Below are 19433 nucleotides of genomic sequence, written 5' to 3' on the forward strand. Positions count from 1 at the left end.
CAGAAACTATAGCTAACAAGCTCTGCCCACCAGCTATAAAAAAAATCCCACCCTAATGCCTCCAATAGACAACCTTGGTTCACCAATGAGCTCAGAAGGCTAAAACAAAGTTTAAGACAGAAAGAAGCAATATGGCGTAAAACCCCATGCGCTAGCACTCTCTCTGCCTACAAAGCAAAATTGCTTACCTTGTAATAGGTGTTATCCCAGGACAGCAGGATGTAGTCCTCACATATGGGTGACGTCACCGAACGGAGCCCAGGCGGGAAAACTTTCTGTCAAAGTGTCTAGAAACTTTTGACTGGCCCTGTGAGGCCACTGAGCATGCCCAGCATGCTATGATATTCTCTGCCACAGGTGTCTCTCTTCAGTCTGTTATATAGCATAAAGCGTTAGCAAAAATAAAATAATAAAAGTCTGAGGCCCAACTCCGTGGGGTGGCGGGTGGGTTTCGTGAGGACTACATCCTGCTGTCCTGGGATAACACCTATTACAAGGTAAGCAATTTTGCTTTATCCCAGGACAAGCAGGATGCTAGTCCTCACATATGGGTGAATAGCAAGCTAGAGTCTGAGTCATTTTTTATGAAGGCAACAGTGAAGTATTGTTGTTGAATGAGTCAGACGAAGATCACAGCAGGTTGGATGTAGAAGGAGTTGGGATTAAACTGGAAACAAGTTCTTTAAGACAGATTGTCCAAAGGTTGAATCTTGTCTTCCCTCCTTGTCCAAACAGTAATGAGCTGCAAAGGTGTGAAGAGAACTCCATGTTGCTGCCTTGCATATGTCAAGGATTGGCACTGAACGATAGTGTGCTACTGAGGTTGACATTGCTCTTACTGAGTGTGCTTTTACTCGCCCTTGGAGAGGAAGGCCTGCTTGTTCATAACAAAATTGTATGCAATCTGCTAGCCAGTTGGATAGAATATGTTTCCCCACTGGGTTACCAGGTTTGTTTGGGTCATAGGAAACAAAAAGCTGATTGGATTTCCTGTGGACTGCAGTGCGGTTGAGATAAAAGGATAAAGCACGTTTACAGTCCAAGGTATGTAAGGCCCTTTCTCCTTGATGAGAGTGAGGCCGTGGAAAGAATGTGGGCAAGACTATTGATTGGTTTAAGTGGAATTCCGTAACCACCTTAGGGAGGAATTTAGGATGAGTACGGAGAACCACCCTGTCATGTAAGAACTTAGTAAAAGGTTCATATGTGACAAGTGCTTGTAACTCACTCACCCTTCTAGCTGATGTAATGGCTATGAGGAAAATAGTCTTCCATGTAAGAAATTTTAGGTCAGTGGAATGTATGGGTTCAAAGGGAGAACGCATAAGCCTTGATAAAACCAAATTTAGATCCCATGGTGTGGCTGGGTGTCTAATTGGTGGTTTGAGGTGAGTCAAACCTCTCATAAACCTGCTGACAAGAGGTTGTGTGGAGATAGGTGCATCCGCTACCTGGTTATGGTAAGCAGAGATTGCACTTAAATGTACTCTTACAGATGAAGTCTGGAGACCAGATTCTGAAAGATGGTATAAGTAGTCTAGTAAAGAATTTGTAGTGCAAGTGAAAGGATTTATGTTGTTTTGCGTGCACCACAAAGTGAATCTTTTCCATTTGGAAGCATAATTCTTCCGTGTGGAAGGTTTACGTGAAGCTATAAGTACTTGAGATATGTTGGATGAAAGATTGAGTGGTTGTAAAATCAAGCTTTCAACATCCATGCTGTCAGGGCTAGGGATTGGAGGTTGGGATGGCGCAACCGACCCTGATCCTGAGTTATGAGAGTGGGAGCTACTCCTAGACGAATGGGATCCCTGACTGAGAGGTTGAGGAGAGTGGGGAACCATACTTGTCGAGGCCAATATGGGGCTATGAGTATCATGGGCCCCTTGTCCTGTTGTAGCTTCACTAGAGTTTTGGTTATGAGTGGTATCGGAGGATACGCGTAGAGTAGGCCCGAGTTCCAAGGGCGAGCAAATGCGTCCTTGGCTAGCTTGTTGTTCCGGTTGTATAGGGAGCAGTAGTTGTCTACTTTGTGATTCAGATGTGATGCAAAGAGGTCTACTGTTGGATGTCCCCAAAGGTGAAATATCCTGGTTGCTATTGCAGGATCCATGGACCATTCGTTTGGTTGGAATTGACGACTGAGTCTGTCCGCCACTACATTGTGAATGCCCGCCAGATAAGTGGCTTTGAGAAACATGGAGTTGCTCAGGGCCCAACCCCATATCTGAGCTGCCTCTTGACAAAGGAGGTAAGACCCTGTCCCTCCTTGTTTGTTGATGTACCACATGGCTACTGTGTTGTCCGTTTGGATCAGGACAGTCTTGTGTGTAAGGCAGTCTTTGAAGGCATGTAGAGCATAACGTATAGCTCGAAGTTCCAGGAAATTGATTTGAAATGTTGCTTCGAGTTTTGTTCAAGTGCCTTGTGTTTGGAGATTCCGTATGTGAGCTCCCCAACCCAAGGTGGATGCATCTGTAGTCACAGTTATTTGTGGAACTGGTTGTTGAAAGGGTAGGCCCTTGCACAAATTGTCCTTGTTCACCCACCACAGTAGAGAAGAACGTAGTTGGTGGGTTACTTGAATTGGAGAATAAAGTGGTTGAATGGCTTGGGTCCATTGTGATCGTAAAGTCCATTGTGTTATTCTCATGGCTAGACATGCCATGGGTGTGACGTGAACTGTAGAGGCCATGTGGCCTAGTAAAGTTAGAAACAGGTGAGCTGTTACGTGTGTTTGTGATGTGAACCACCTTGCTAGTGATGAGATTGTTTCTGTCAGGTTGGTGTTCAATTCTGCTCCTATGAATTGAAGTAGCTGTACTGGTGTGAGATGAGATTTCTGGTAATTGACCAAGAAACCCACTGAATGTAGAGTTGTAATTGTTTGATTGAGAGACTCGAGAGCTCCTTATAGAGACTGACTTCTGATGAGCCAGTCATCTAGGTATGGAAATACATGAGCATCTCTTTTGCGTAGATGTGCTGCAATGACTGCTAGACACTTTGTGAATACTCTGGGAGCAGAGGAGAGACCGAAGGGAAGGACTCTGTATTGGTAATGTTGATGGCCCACCATGAAGCGCAGGTACTTGCGATGAGGAGGGTATATTGGGATGTGAGTATAAGCATCCTGAAGATCCAGAGAACAAAGCCAATCTCCTTTTTGAAGAAGAGGAAGCATGGTGCCTAGGGAAACCATCCTGAATTTTTCTTTCTTTAGAAATTTGTTGAGATTTCTGAGGTCTAGGATGGGTCTTAGGCCTCCTGTTTTCTTTGGAATGAGGAAATAACGGGAGTAGAATCCTCTGCCCCTCTGAGAATGGGGCACTAACTGAATTGCCCTGATTTTCAGAAGGGTGGATAATTTTGTTTGAAGAAGAATTAGTTGAGACTCTTGTTGTGGGGTAGCTCTCGGTGGAAATTCTGGTGGAATTGACAGGAAATTTAGTTTGTATCCTTGAGCAATTATAGAGAGCACCCATTGGTCTGTTGTTATTGTTTCCCAGTGAGTGTAGAAGTGGGATATCCTTCCTCCCACTGGAAGTTGTGTGTGAGGATTTAAAGGAGTGGTTTGTTCTCTGGGCTGTATCTCAAAACCCAGTAGCAGGGCCCGTCTGAAGTGGGGGTTGAGGACGGGGTCCCTTGGCTGTCTAGTTTGGGCACGTTGCTGCTGAGGCCTGGTGGATCTACCCCTTGATGTCTGGGAGTAGTATCTGCGCGGTCTATAGTAAGGCCTCCTTGTTTCTCTCCGAGGAGGCCGACGAGGAGGCTGTGAGGAAGGATCCTGAGGCATCTGAGACAATTGACGTAAAGTCTCTGTGTGTTCCTTCAATTGCTGGACTGCCTCTTGAACTTTTTCTCCAAATAGGTTATCTCCCTTGCATGGAAGATCAACCAACTTTTCTTGGACCTCAGGCCTGAGGTCAGAGGCCTTAAGCCATGCATATCTTCGTGCAGAGATGCCCACAGCTGCAGTCCTGGATGCAGTATCAAAACTATCGTAGGCTGCCCTTACTTCATGTTTACCTGCTTCCAGGCCTTTATGTACAATGGCTTGTGCAGGTTCTTGAAGCTGTTCAGGCAGTGAGTTGGTGAGTTCCTCCATCTGCTTCCAGTGTGTCATGTACAGCTGGTATGCAGAGATTCTGGAGTTTAACATTGAAGATTGGTAGATCTTCCTTCCCAAGGAATCAAGGAAGTGATGATCCTTGCCAGGTGGGTTGGAGGAATGAGGCCGGATTCTTTTTGATTTTTTCTGCGCAGATTCAACTACCACAGATTGATGTGGTAGTTGAGCTTTCTGGTACCCTGGAGTTGATTGTACCAAATAGGATGAATCCACTCTTTTGTTTACAGCTGGCACTGTAGATGGGTGTTCCCAGATGCAGTGCTGTAAGTCTAACAGCACTTCGTGGATTGGGATGGCTAAAACTTGTTTTGGGGGATCCACAAATTGCAGGACCTCTAAAGTATGTTGCCTAGAGTCCTGTTCCGCTTCCAACTTAAAGGGGATGGTGTCTGCCATGTCCTGTATAAAATTTGAGAATGACAGATCTTCAGGTGGAGACTTCTTTCTGGAGTCAGGAGGGGAGGGATCAGACATGAAATCCTCTGAAGAGGATTCTGTATCTTGGCTGTCCCAGGATTCCTCTTCCTCTTGTCTATGAGTGGATCTTTTTGGAAAGTGCAGACCTGATGGACCTGGTAATGGGTCTTCAGCTGGAGTAGATGGAAAAACCTGTTTATCAGGTTTTTTGGGTAAGGTGTCGATGACATCTTGATATCTCTGAAGTAGACGCTGTAGAGTTGGTAGGTCATGGACCTCATAGTCATCCATAGGTATGGGTGTCAATGGTATTAGTGTTGGTCTTGACGTCGACAGAGGTCTTTTCTCCGATGGAGGTGGTAACATAGACCTCGTAGCAGTCGATGGTAGTTGCGCGTAGATGGACGTTGACGTGGTGATTATCCGTGGTGTCGACGTCGATTCCTCTAGTGTCCTCGGCGTCATGGAGGACACCGGCATCGGTGGTCCCACCGGCATCGGCAACATGGCCGGCATCGATGCTGGAAGCATCGGCATCGACGATCCCGTCGGAATTAGTTGCTCCTTGAAAGCCTTTGAAATCGCTTGTCTGATGATCTCAGACAATTCCGGCGTTACAACTGTTGGTACCAGAGCAGCTGTAAGCGGTGGCGAAGGCTGAGGCATTGGAACCGCTGCAGGGCCCTGCAGGGGTTCAGGTGTCGAGATCGGAGGAGTAGGCCGAGACCCCGAGGTTTCCTCCAGACGTGGCCGCTTTGTAGTCGACGGATCGTGGGACTCTGACTCAGTCGTCGATGACCGTCTGTGTCTATGTCTATGTTTAGACTTTTGCGGGTCAGCGGATGTCGAAGTGGACGAGGAGGAGGAACGATCTCCCGACGGTCCCGGGGTGGGTTTTTTAAGCAGTAAGCGCTTTGTCGCTCCGGCCGGAGACGATATGGATGACGTCGAAGGTGATGGTATTAACTGTAAGTGGAACAAATGTTCCATCTTTTCGAGTCGGGATTTTCTTGTTTTCGGCGTCATTTCGGCACACTGCAGGTAATTTTGTACGTCGTGTTTTTCACCAAGACAAATTATGCACTCGAGATGTGGATCCGTTAACGACATCTTACGGGCACATACCGGACATTTTTTAAAACCGGTAGCCATTGTGCGATCGACGGCCATCGAGGTAAAAACAGAATTTTCTGTGAGAAAAAATTTCTCCTAAAGAGAATAATATGAGAATAGGGTACTCACCAGCCGGTGAAGAAAAAAACCCCTGAGAGCTGTGACAGAGAATATCGATGAATATATGTGACTTTTTAGTCACGAAGTTATTGAGAAACTTCTCAAAGGCTCCTACACCGCGATGCAAACTGCAGCGCGGAAAAACGAAGACTGAAGAGAGACACCTGTGGCAGAGAATATCATAGCATGCTGGGCATGCTCAGTGGCCTCACAGGGCCAGTCAAAAGTTTCTAGAAACTTTGACAGAAAGTTTTCCCGCCTGGGCTCCGTTCGGTGACATCACCCATATGTGAGGACTAGCATCCTGCTTGTCCTGGGATAAATTTACATTACATCAGTACAAGTCCTACACCTCAAAATCAAAAAGGGATTATTATGCGTCTAAGATTCACAACCTGGTCTTTGACGCCAAAGCCCTCTTCGCCTATGTATCAAGTCTCACCCAGATCAACCCCCCGGAAATTCCCAGTAATCTAGCACAATCCAAAGCCGAAGAACTTGCACTATTTTTCCAAAATAAAATCATCAGCCTCCTAACCCAACTGCCCTCCAACATCGCCGCCCTCCCGACTTCTCTGCAGCCTTCCTTCAAAAACATTTGCCTGGAAGCCTTTGAACCCGTCTCCTCTACTGAGATACAAGCCATTCTAAGAAGAATGAAACCTGCCTCTCATCCTGTGGATCATATCCTCACCAAACTTCTTTTGTCAATTCCAGACTCCATCTCCAAAACACTGGCAGACATCATTAACTGCTCTCTATCCCAAGGTTCCTTCCCAGACGACCTCAAATTGGCCTCAATCAAACCTCTCCTGAAAAAACCAAACCTTGACCCTCAAGACCCTAATAACTTCCGTCCAATAGCCAACCTCCCCTTCATTGCTAAGATTATGGAAAAACTAGTGAACTCTCAACTATCAGACTACATCGAAGTCAACAAACTCCTATTCGCTTCACAATACGGCTTCCGCAAAAATCTAGGTACAGAATCCCTCCTTACCTCCCTGACAGACTATCTCATCATGGGTCTAGACAAAGGTGAATCTTTCTTACTGATCCTACTAGACCTTTCTGCAGCTTTCGACACTGTCAACCATTCCATCCTCATTAACCAGCTATCTTCCATAGGAATTACCAGGACCGTTCTATCCTGGTTCAAAACCTCTCTCAACAACAGAGGTTACAAGGTCAAACTCCAGAACAAAGAATCATCACGCTACGACTCTACCATAGGAGTCCCAGAGGGCTCCTCATTGTCTCCGACACTATTTAACATTTACCTTCTACCGCTTTGCCAACTCCTCACCAACCTCAACCTAAAACATTTTCTCTACGCGGATGATATCCAGATCATTATCCCTATTAAAGACACATACTCGAAAACACTTGACTTTTGGGAAACCTGCCATCAAGAAATCAAGCACCTCCTCAACAGCCTAAACATTGTACTAAATTCCTCCAAGACCGAACTTCTACTCATCTCTCCTGAGAACAGCAATTCTAACGCTACTCATCCAGCCAACCTACCAACCACTCAAGTGAGAGACTTAGGAGTGATAATAGATAATCGGTTGAACTTCAAGGCTTCCATCAATAGAACTACCAAAGACTGTTTCTACAAACTCCAAGTGCTAAAAAGGATAAGGCCTCTCTTCCACGCTCAAGATTTCAGAACGATCCTCCAAGCAATTATTTTCTCAAAGTTAGATTACTGTAGCTCTCTCTTACTAGGTCTCCCTTCATCCTACACCAAACCGCTTCAGATGGTACAAAACGCAGCAGCCCGTTTACTGACAAACACCAGGAAAAAAAGACCACATTTCTCCAATCCTAAAAGATCTTCATTGGTTATCAATACACTTCAGAATCATCTACAAATCTATCTCTGTTATATACAAAACCATCCATCAACTCACCACACTTGACCTGTAAATCCCTCTCCAGATATACAACTCTTCAAGACCTACCAGAGATGCATACAGAAGATCTCTCCAAGTACCTCCCGCCAAAACTACCAGACATGTAACCTTAAGAGATCGAGCCCTTTCTACAGCTGGTCCACTGTTATCGAACTCCATCCCACCCGATCTCAGACAGGAGCCCTGCCTCCCAACCTTCAGAAAAAGACTTAAGACTTGGCTGTTCAAGCAAGCCTTCCCAGACACAATCTAATGTCTTCACCTACTACATTTATTTATTTATTTATTTATTTAGAGTTTTTATATACCGGCAATCATGAAAACATATCTTGCTGGTTTACATAGAATGGGGGTGCAATAAAATACATAGAACTTAAGAACAAAGAACTAGAACTGTGGTGACAGAAGGTACAGTTACATTTAACAAGGTGGCCAAACTTGGAGTAGGAAAAATAGAAAAGAGGATAGAAAATGGTTAAACAATATACAATTTAAATGTAGTATACAAAATAGATAAATGTTATAAACAAACGGCAAGGTGATTTAGGAGTTATTGGATTGTGTCATTGAGTTGTGTCCGGAAAGGCTTGCTTGAATAACCAAGTCTTAAGTTTTTTACTACATATTTAAAACAAGCAGCTTTTCTCCTTCTCTCTGTACATAGTTTGTAGCCGTTACTAATCTCTTCCTTTATTTCCATCTTCTCCCAGTTCATCAGTCCCTGTTATTTGTAACTGCTTTTTCCTGCATGATAGTTCCAGTTTGATGTATTTATTGCACTCCTGTTTATATGTAAACCAGCATGATGTGATTTTCATGAATGCCGGTATATAAAAACCTTAAATAAATAAATAAATAAATAAATCTTACTTCTTAGACTTCTGGCATTAGCATACAAACATTTCAAAGTGTGGTTTTTGTTTGTATTTTCATTCTGCTTTCTAATTGATAGGGATAAATTGGAATGTTTTAGCTCAGGTGAGTTTTTAATTACAGGCACTTGCATTACTTTTCTTATTAATGGAAACTCACTGTTGGGATGCCCTAATTCTAATGCGTCATTACAATCCTTTGAAGATATCTCCCTCCGAACCATGTGCTACTAAGCAAATAACACTTACCATGTGAGCAACAAAGCTGACTGCATTGGCTTGAAGGGTGGCTTCATAAGCTGTGCCAGAATGACATTTATACATGAAACCGGTGGTTCGGCCACAAACATTTCATAAACTTTGACACTAATGTGTCAAAGTTTATGAAAGTTACCATGGCAAGTTACCATGTTCAGGTAAGTTACCCTCTTACCTGAACATGGTAACTTGCTATGGCAATGAAATGTACCTTGACGGACAAGGTACTGTGCCCTGAGGAGGAAAAAAAAGACCAGGTACTGAAGCAGCTCTCTCTGTTCACATACAAACAAGTCCAGGAAGCTTTGTTGACACCAAGACAAAATCAGTTTCCATTTAAAGTTGTAAGCCCTTCTAGCTGAAGGCTTCCTGGTGGATACTAGTAAGGCCACGGTAAGGCAAGAGATGCAATCAGTGAGAGCTCAACATCCTGGTTGTCAAATTGAGAGAAGGTTTGGATCATAAAGATGACCCTCTTCTTGAGTCAATAAGGATAGATTGGCCCTTAGAGGAATCAGGGGGCTGATGGACAGTTTTACTAGGAACGAGACCCACACTTGTCTGGGCCATGCTGGTAAAATAAGTATCAGTTTGGCTTGGTCCTTGAACACTTTTTTGCACTGTCCTGGCTATTAGCAGAATTGGTGGAAAAGCATACACGAGATCTATATTCCAACTGAGCAGAAAAGCATCCAGAGCGGATCTGAGGTCACTTGGAAGAATGGAACAAAGTCTTTGAACTTTGTTTTCCTCTGACACAAAGAAATCAATTGAGGGTGTCCCCAAAGGTCAAACAGTCTGTTGGCTATTGACTGATATAGGGACCATTCGTGAGGATGAAACACCGTGCTGAGGCAATCTGCCAACGTGTTGGAAATCCTTGGAAGGCAAGTTGCCTGCTGAACAACTTGATGGCTGCACACCTATTCCCATATCCTTATCCTCTTTTGCAGAGAGTCCATGACATAGTGCCTCCTTGCTTGCTGACATAAAACATGGCTACTTGGTTATTGATTTTGATGAGAATTCTCTATCTCCCAAAGAGAGACATGAAAGCACTAAAGGCATAGCTGATTATACAAATCTCCAGTGAGTTGATTTGAAACTGTTGTACACATGTAAGGGACCTGTAGGTACCCCCCATCCATTGGTGGACATTCTGTCACTAACATTACCTGATGGGGAAGGAGACCGAGGGGGGCTACCTCCTGTAAAATATGTAAAATAACTAACAACCACTGAAGCTCCCTTTTCATTCCCTGTGAGACATTTAGAGTTGTCGAAGAAAGAGTTAACTGGTTCCATTGGGAGTGGAAGCCCTATAGTAGGATGGACATGTGGAAGAAGATTAGAAAAACCATGTCCCAGAACAACCAGTATTTCCCTGGCAGTTGTCTGATCCATCCACACCAAGCGATAAGTTAGGGACCCAAGGACATCAGCACAATATGCAGGAAAAAACGGTCTCTCCTGTAGAGTCTATTCATGCCCTGATGAATCTGAGTTTCTAAGAGGGGATCAGGGGTCAGTTTTTTTAAAATTTATTAGGTACCCTAAGAGATTGTAGAAGTTGAATTGTCTTCTGCAGATGGGTCTACACCCCCTCCTGGGAGCAGCTGTAACTAGCCAGTTGTCTAGTTAAGGGAAGACACAGATGCCCTGATGAAAAAGATGCACTACTGCTACTACACTTGGCAAAGACCCTTGGTGTCACTGAAAGATCAAAGGGGCACGTTTGGTACTAGTAGTGAGAGGATTCCACCACAAAGTACAGACGGTGCCAATGGGAAGGATAGATGGGTATGTGAGCATATGCATCTTTCAGATCCAGGATATACATTCAGTCCCCACCTGGATGAAGGGCAAAGTGGTGTGGAGGGAATTCATCTTGAATTTCTCCTGTAATAGATTACTGTTCAGACTTCGTAAATCCAGGATAGGTCTCAGTTCCCCGGATATCATCGGGATAAGGAAATAGCCAGTGGTTCTACTCCAATTATGTTGGTCAGGAAGGAATTGTTCTCCACTTTTTGAGAAGCAACTCCATCTCCAGGTGGAGCTGCGCTGTAAGAGAAGGATCCGAATTTAAGGCTGAACAATGGGAAAGCACTGGAAGCTGAGAAAAATGCAAGCAGTAACCGCAACCTTGAGTACCCAGTGATCTTTGGTGATTTTGCACTACTCATCCAGGTAGAGATGAATACTCCCCTCTACCGAAGGGGATGAGTGCTGAATTTCGAGACTGTTCAAAAACATGGTCCAGGCTTTGGCTGGACCTGCTGTACCTCTTTCAGTTAATGCCTCTTGAGCTGCCAGCCTTGAATCGGAAGTTGTTGCTGTTGTGGAAGCAGAGATAGTACATGATAACATTGAAATTGCTGGAATGCATGAATGCTTAAAAGCAACTGTTGCTCCGAGCTGGTTGAGAGAAACTAGACTGCTACTTGTTGCTCTTTGATCTGAGTGACCATTTCTCAAGAGTTTGTTTCCAAAGAGGTAACCTCTTATGCAGGAAGCATCTGCGAATTTATTGTGGACATCATTTCACAAACTGCTGGCCTTTAGTCAAGCCATTCATAGTGCTCCAATGGAGGATGATGAGCAGGTCGTCATATCAAATAAACACTTTATATACTGATTGAATAGATGGTATATGTATTCTTCTGCATCTGGGGTGTGCAGTCTGGCATTCTACCAGGGAAAGATACCAGAAAGCTATACAACTTTGGCGATAAGTGTCCCAGAGTTAATACTTAATGCTCATTCCCACACATCAGTTATTTGATTGCATTCAGAAACAAACTATTCCTTGCCCCAGTTGATGGGGCAGCACATCATATCCAGAGCCACCCCAGAAGCAGACGAATGTATACACCTTCTCAATCAATCAATATACAAAGTGTTTGCCATGACAACCTGTTCATTGTCACTCCGAATGGCTTGGCTAAAGGCCAGCAGTTTATGCGATGTCCACAATAAATTAGCAGATGCTTTCTGCCTAATAAGTAAATTTAAAAGGTGCACATGTGCACCCATAAACGTGTATGGTGCACGTGAGCAAAAATACACTCAATTTTATATCATATGTGCAAGTACATGCATAACATTTAAAATAATCCCTACCACACATGTGTTGGAGCCTTTACGTGCATACTCACAAGTGACAGAAAGAGAGAGAGACAGACTCTTTTAAAGGGCCAATCTGACACACTCTATATATTCCATTGTAAGAGGGGCAGTTTTTAGAGAAAATAAGAGACTGGAGTACTGTTCGGAAGTCAGAGAAGTATAAAAGGGGTTTAAGTTTTTTTAGGGTTTGCAGTTTGAAATAGCAGTTGCTAAGGATAGATTTGATATAGGGTTTAAAGGTGAGTTGATTGTCAAGAATGACACCAAGGTTGCGTGTTTGGTTTGGGAAGGTGGAGGGGGCGAAGGTGGGAGGAATGTGGATTGAGGAGTGTTTAGAAGAGATGATGAGAAGTTCGGTTTTTTGGGGATTGAGAGACAAGTGCATACTGATGAGAAGGAGGTTAATGGAGGATAGGCATGCTTCCCAGTTTTGGAGGGCAGAGAGTAGGGAGTTTGTGAAAGGGAGGAGAATTTGCACATCATCGGTGTAGATGAAGTGCGTGAAACCTAGTTTAGAGAGGAGTGATGTGAGAGGGAGCATATAAATGTTAAACAGAGTAGAAGAGAGGGAGGAGCCTTTGGGAACGCCGCAATCGAGGTTGATAGGGTCGGATTCTTTATTATCCTTGGTGACGGTGTAGTGGCGATTTAGAAGATATGATTTTATCCAGGAGAGGGCAGTTCCAGAGATACCGATACTGATAAGAATGTTGAAGAGGATGTGGTGATTTATGGTATCAAAGGCGGCGGAAATATCTAGCATAGCTATGAGATAGGAGTTGCCAGAGTCCATTCCTTTGATTAAAGTGTTTGTAAGGGAGAGTAGTAGGGTTTCGGTGCTAAGGTTTTTCCGAAATCCATATTGAGAGGGTGGGAGGATATTGTTTTGATCTAAATAGTTGGACAGGCGAGAGTTTACAATTTTTTCAAAGACCTTGGAGAGGAAAGGGAGGTTTGAGATGGGTCTGAGGTTAGCTAGGTTGGTGGGATCAAGGGAGGGTTTTTTTTAGGATAGGTTTGACAACGGCATGTTTTAAAGTGTTGGGGACTGTGCCTTGTTCTAAGGAACAGTTTAAGATATTTGAAAGAGGTTTGGCTATGGTTTTTGGAATGGATAGTAAGAGTTTGGTGGGAATAGTTTCACGGAGGTGGGAGGATGGTCTCATCTTTTTTAATGTGTTTTCAATTTCAATGGAGGAGCAGGGTTCAAAGTAAGAGAGGGATGCGGACGTGTTGTTGATGGGAAGTGCGATGTTGCTGGAATTAGGAGCGAATTTGGCAGTGATGGAAGATACTTTGTTCTTCAAGAAAAGTGCTATCTCGTTACAGCGTTTTTGTGAGGTGGGTTCTTGAGGTAGTGTAGTATTGGGTTTGGTGAGGTTGGAAATTAGGGTGAAAAGGGCCTTGGCATTAAATTGGAAGCGGTGAATTTTCTTGGCGTAATATTCCTTTTTTGTTTTTTGAATGGTTTTCCTGTATTCATGCATGTGTTGGTAGTAGATAGTTTTGGTTGTGGGTGAGGGGTGTTTGCGCCATTGTCTTTCAGCTTTTCTGAGGTGGGTTTTAAGGTTCTTGAGCTCGAAGGAGAACCATGGTTTTTTGTTTGCGTTGGCAGGTTTGATGGTTTTTTGTGAGATGGGGCATAGTTGGTTTGCAATGTTGAGGGTAATATCTGACCAGGAAGAGACGGCGTTATCAGCTGAGTTCAGGTCAAGAAGATTGGGGATATTGGAGCATGCTGTTGTGAGAGCATCTAATGAGCAGGTCTTGCGGAATTGGAAGGATTGGTCCTGAGGCGGTGTAGAGGGAGAAGGCAGATGTAGGGCAAGGGTGGTTTTAATGATTGAATTGTCGGATCAAGGGACGGTGAGGCAATATGGGGAGTGGGTGATGTTGATGGAGGAGTTGGTGAAAATCAGGTCTAAGGTATGTCCAGCTTTGTGGGTAGGAGAGTGTATGATCTGTGTAAGGCCCATCGCATCTAGAGAGGAGATAAACGCTTCGCATGAAGGAGTTAGAGGTGTGGAGTCTGCATGTAGGTTGAAGTCACCAAGAATAGTAGGAAGGTCAGGAGAGAGTGAGACGGCAAGGAATTCGATGAGGGGGAGGGGTCTTTTTCTAGTAGGCCCGGGGGAGGGGGGGGGGTGTAAACTAGGCAAATTTGTAAAAAGTTTGATTTGAAAAGGCTTACTTTGTATAGGTTGGGGATGTTGCATTTTTTGGGGGGGTTAGTTTGAGATCTTTTTTGGCAATGAGGAGAAGTCCTCCTCCTCTTTTCTTTTTGCAGGGAGTGGAAAAAATATCATAGATATCGAAGGGAAGCTGATTTATAAGTGGAGTGTCTGAAGGTTTGAACCATGTTTCGGTTACAGCACAGATTTCCGGTTGGGAATCAGTGAGGCGGTCATGGAGTAGGTGAGGTTTTTTTTTGTAGGGATTGGGCATTGAAAAGGATTAGCGAGATGAGGAATAGGTTTAAGAATTTATTGAGAGAAGATATGGGAATAGGGGTAAGACGCCTTTGCATTCGCGTGGAAGGGTTAGAGGAAGTGAAAAAATTTTTTGAGGGGTATCTTCTTTGGTAAGGGCTGAAACAGTTGCATGAATGGGGTGGCATGGTGGGAGGGAGGATAGGCAGAAGGTCAATAGGGGAGGGAACTGGGAGTTAAGGAAAAATCAGATGAATACCAGACGAAAAGGGAGTTATAGAGGATACTTTCTTGGTGTTTCACAAAGGACGCACGAAGGGGCGCACAAAGGGGCGGGCCCCTTTGTCGCGCTCCTTCGGCGCGCGATGCCGGGAAGAGGGGGGTTTTAACAACCCTGCCGGTCACAGCTTGCTGACGTCAATCAGGCGACAGTGGGGGCGCGCCTCGTTGTGGCAGCGGTGCTGTCTTTCTGCGGATCGGAGATGGAGCGGCGTGAGAGGTAGGCCCTGTCGATCGATGCAGGCCGGTGGTCGGAGCGGGAGCCCGTGTGGGGCGAGTGCGGAACAAGGAGGCCTTACCCCGACGGGCTTCCGAGCCGAACGCGCAGGCCCAGTTCACCGCAGCTTGGGCGATCCTCTTCGGGCTCGGTCGTGGAGGAGAAAGGATGACGCCGGGAGGAGAGGGGGGTTTTATGTGAGCCAGGGTTTCTATGACAAGATTAAAGAGTAGCAGCGAAAGGGGGGCATCCTTGTCTGGTGCCCCTGGCGGTAGGGAAGAGGTCAGAAGAGAGGTCATTAGTTAATATCTTGGCTCTAGGATAAGTATATAAGATATGAATGAAATCTCTAAAGTCGGGTGGGAAGCCAGACTTCTCCAAATTTTAAAAAAAGAAAGGGCCATTGAAGGCGATCAAACACTTTTTCTGTGTCTAATGAGACCACGATCTCTGCTATACCTGTTTTCTTAGCCACAGCAATAATTTCAAACAGTCTTCTTGTATTCATGGTCGATAGGCACCATTTAATGAAGCCCATTTGATCCTCATGCACTAAGGTGGGCATCACCAATTCAAGGCGCAGTTAGAGTAATTTTGCCAAGATTTTTATATCGGAGTTTAATAAGTTGATTGGGCAGTGAGAACCAGGATCTAGCCATCCCTACCAGGTTTCTGCAGAAGTATGATCACTGCATCAGACAGAGTATGAGGGACTGTCAGGTTATCCCTAAGGTAATCAATTACTGTTTTTAGCCTATTGGCAATCTCAAATTTAAATTAAAAAAAAAAATGAATGTGGAAACAATCTGGTCCCGGACGTTTCCTTTAGGGAGACTCATCATAACTGCTCTGTAGACCTCTCCTTCAGTGATGGGGACTTTGAGCCTGTCGATCTGTCTTTCAGTTAATTGTGGAAATTCTATTCCCCTCAAATACTCATCTTTCTCTTTTTCTCTATTTTCTATTGGGGCTCTGTATAGTGTTTGATAAAGTAATTTGAAGGTCTCATTAATAGTCTGCATGTGGTACGTGAACTCTCACTTAGGAGTCCTGATACTACCTATTACTGTCTTGAGATTTTTGTTTCTTTAGCACTCTGGCGAGTAAGGCCCCCTGTTTTGTTCCCATCTTTATAAAATTTTTGGTGAGAGAATTGGTACTTTTTTTTATTCTTTCAACTTGTAAAGAACTGAGTTCATCTCTTGCAGTCTAAAGACGGCGAAAGATCTTTTGAGAGCATGTGGTGTTTGTTTTTTTAAACAGCACCCAATAGTATAAAAAATTATAAAACTGAAGAATATCAAGAAATATCATTAAACGAAAACAATGAGAAAGGGGACATGTCTATGCTGAAGCTCAAATGAAAAAAGACTGAGGCCTTTAAGACAACAGCCATGTGGAAACTCCCATATATGCTCTGAAGCAAAAGCTCTATGAGCTAAAAGACAGTCCATTCAGCACCATTGGAATGATGTCATCCACATATCATGGCTAATACAGCCCTGCCTGTCCATGGAGAATGTTATCTAGCTTTGTGTTCTATCAATTTGTTTTAGGAGTTAGGATCATATGAAGAAAATAAATTATAATTAAATATTTGCAATGAACATATCTAACCAAAATCTAATTATTTGTAGTTTTAAAGCTATAAACTGGCAAATTTGCAGGTAGCTTTGTAAAATTAAGGGCACAATTGAGTGCCCTTAATTTCACAAATAACAACAGTTGAACTGAAAATTACTTTAAAATAGCTGATTCTGAGAATATGTATCTGGGTACATTTTTTGAAGTTTCCATTGTTAACTTTTTACAACTCAAGTCAGAGTACTTAAAAAATACTTTTGAAGTGTTTTTGCTGAGTTATAATTATCATTTTGGCAACTGTATAGTCACTGTCAAATTACAAGCCAAACATTTCTGGATCATGGATTTCAATTTGTGAATCCCTCTTTCCAGCTCTACTAAATAAATCTGGCAATATAAGGCTAGGCAAAAAAGCTGGCTAACAAGAAGTGCAGGACTTTACTACAAGCCAAGTCTCGATTTCCTGTGGAAAAAAAATTATTCACACTTTAAACACGTATAACTCTGATATGCAATCTCTGTCCCCTCCAAACCTCACTGCTATACTGTCTACCTCCTTTACCTCCCTCCAACTGGAATTGCAAGCTGTGCAGTTTTCTTTCAGACCAGACTTCATCAAGTCACAGAGATGAGATACTGAACTAGAATGAGATATAGGACATTAATGGAGCCTTTTAAATGGGGCCAGCATTAACTGTAGCAGTTCCCAGCAAGCTGTGGTCAAAAGGTGGCCTAAGAATGCCGCCATTAGACCTTTAAGCTTCTGTTTGTGTCATTCAGCATTATTTTTCCTCACACTCAACTTCTCTTTCTGTTTTGGAATTCTTTGGGTTCCTCTCGCTTTTAGCAATTAAGTTGTGCTGTGATCCTTTCTGCTTTGTCTTTTCTGGGTGTTGCTGCAGGCATCTTAAACATCTGCTGCTCATGCATTTTCTTTGGGCCCTTGGTGTTGAAGTTATGTGCCTTCTATTTGTTATCTACTTTGTTTAGATCCTGTAGATTTTTATTATTTATTTTTCATTATTTATGCATTATTGTAGCCTGTGTGTATTTACAAGTTTGTTTTCTATAGTGCTTTGGATTACTTACCCTATCAAACCCCATTGCACAAAGATTTTCTATTTTTTTCGTGTATTCTGGACTAGACACTGGTGCTCCGGCATACACATGCGCCCAAAGTCGAGCTGTCTGTTTAAACATTTCTGGATTTTGTTTATACTACAGGAAAACAAAACAAAATGAAAGACATACAACATGTAACCAAGGACTTTCTTAATTCTAATGATTAATTTAGATGGGTAAAGAAAGCGCAGTTGCTTACCTGTAACTAGGTGTTCTCCTAGGACAGCAGGATGTTAGTCCTCACATGTGGGTGACATTATCAGATGGAGCCCGGCAAGGAAAACTTTTGTCAAAGTTTCTAGAAACTTTGGTCAGCAGACTGAGCATGCCCAGCCTGCTAATAACTGCATGCCCATGCAACGTCCCCCTTCAGTCTCGTAACATAAGCAAAGCTGATGAGCTAAAATAAATAGACCAAAGGTGAACCCAACAACGTGGAGAGGCGGGTGGGATTCCTGAGGACTAACATCCTGCTGTCCTAGGAAACACCTGTTACAGGTAAGCAACTGCGCTTTCTCCTAGCACAAGCAAGATGGTAGTCCTCAAATCTGGGTGAGTACAGAGCTCCAGAACACTTCTTTCAACCAGAGAGCCCAACAGCGGCCGAACAAGGTGCTAACGGTCACAACACAACTGCGGGACTGCGGTCAGGTCCCACAAGTAGCATGAGTGAAGAGAGTTGGGTTCAAGTCCGGAATAAGTTGTGCAGGACAGACTGACCAAAGGCACTGTCCTGATAACTATCCCTGTCAAGGTAATAGTGAGCTGTGAACGTGTGGAGAGAACTCCAGGTAGCAAGCCCGGCAAATTTCAGCAACAGGGACCATACGCATATGGGCCACCGACGCCGCCATAGCCCGCACAGAGTGAGCCTTCACTCTGCTGGCGAGCTGGAGGCCTGCCTGCATATAGCAGAAGGCAATGCAGTCCGCCAGCCAGTTCGATAAGGTTTGCTTACCCAGCGCTGCCCCCAGCCAGTTGGGGTCAAAAGACACAAAGAGCTGGGGGGACTGTATATGGCTCGCTGTGCAGTCTAGGTAAAAGGCAGCGCCCATTTACAGTCCAGGGTATGGAGATCACGTTCCCCTGGATGGCAATGTGGCCTCGGAAAGAAGGTAGGGAGAATGATAGACTGATTGATGTAGAAATCAGTCACCACCTTGGGCAAGAATCTAGGATGCGTACACAGGACCACATGGTCATAGAAGAACCACGTGTATGGTGCGTATGTAAACAGAGCCACCAGGAATATGACCTTCCAGGTGAGGAACTTCAGACCTCAGGACTGCAGGTGCTCAATGGAAGTCGCATCAGTCTTGCCAAGACCACGTTGAGGTCTCAGGACACTGCCGGAGGGGGCTTCAATTGAAGGAGACCCCGCATAAAGCGGCCAACTAAGGGCTGGACCGAAATGGGCATTCCAGCGACACCTCGGTGGTACATGCTGACAGCGCTGAGGTGTACTCTGACTGAACTAGTTTGCAGCCCAGACTTAGACAGGTAGTCCACAGCTGGAGGAGAGGGCAGGAGAAGGTGTCCAACCCATGCACTCCGCACCAGCTGGAAAAGCGTTTCCACTTTGAGGAGTAGGACTTCCTGGTTGGAGGTTTCTGGGACTTGATCAGGACCTGGGAAACACAGTCCAAAAGCTGGAATGGTTGGAGGAACATGCGCTCAACATCCAAGCCGTGAGGGCTAGTGCCCGGAGGTTCGGGTGGCGCAGAGTGCCTCGTTTCTGTGAGATGAGGTTGGGCGCCACGCTTGCACAGACAGGTCCTGGAGGAGTGGAAACCAAACGTGCCGAGGCAAGGAGAGTGCCACGAGAATCATGGTTCTTCCCCG

General features: G+C 44.4%; 1 protein-coding gene across 4 annotated transcripts in view; it reads right to left on the bottom strand.

The window, feature by feature from the left end:
• The window catches only part of UBE2K (ubiquitin conjugating enzyme E2 K), a 253971-nt gene that overhangs the window by 38104 nt on the left and 196434 nt on the right, over nucleotides 1–19433 (bottom strand). For 2 of the 4 annotated variants that reach the window (XM_029589191.1, XM_029589215.1), the window contains one exon: nucleotides 17559–17687. The exons of 1 other annotated variant lie outside the window; for it this stretch is intronic. In XM_029589191.1, the coding sequence (XP_029445051.1) occupies nucleotides 17559–17687 (129 nt within the window). Of the gene's footprint in view, nucleotides 1–17554; nucleotides 17688–19433 lie in introns of all 4 variants that reach the window. One more of the 4 variants, XM_029589198.1, reaches the window with a different exon arrangement.

This window comes from Rhinatrema bivittatum, chromosome 1, assembly GCF_901001135.1.
Source record: "Rhinatrema bivittatum chromosome 1, aRhiBiv1.1, whole genome shotgun sequence".
NCBI classification, from domain to species: domain Eukaryota; kingdom Metazoa; phylum Chordata; class Amphibia; order Gymnophiona; family Rhinatrematidae; genus Rhinatrema; species Rhinatrema bivittatum.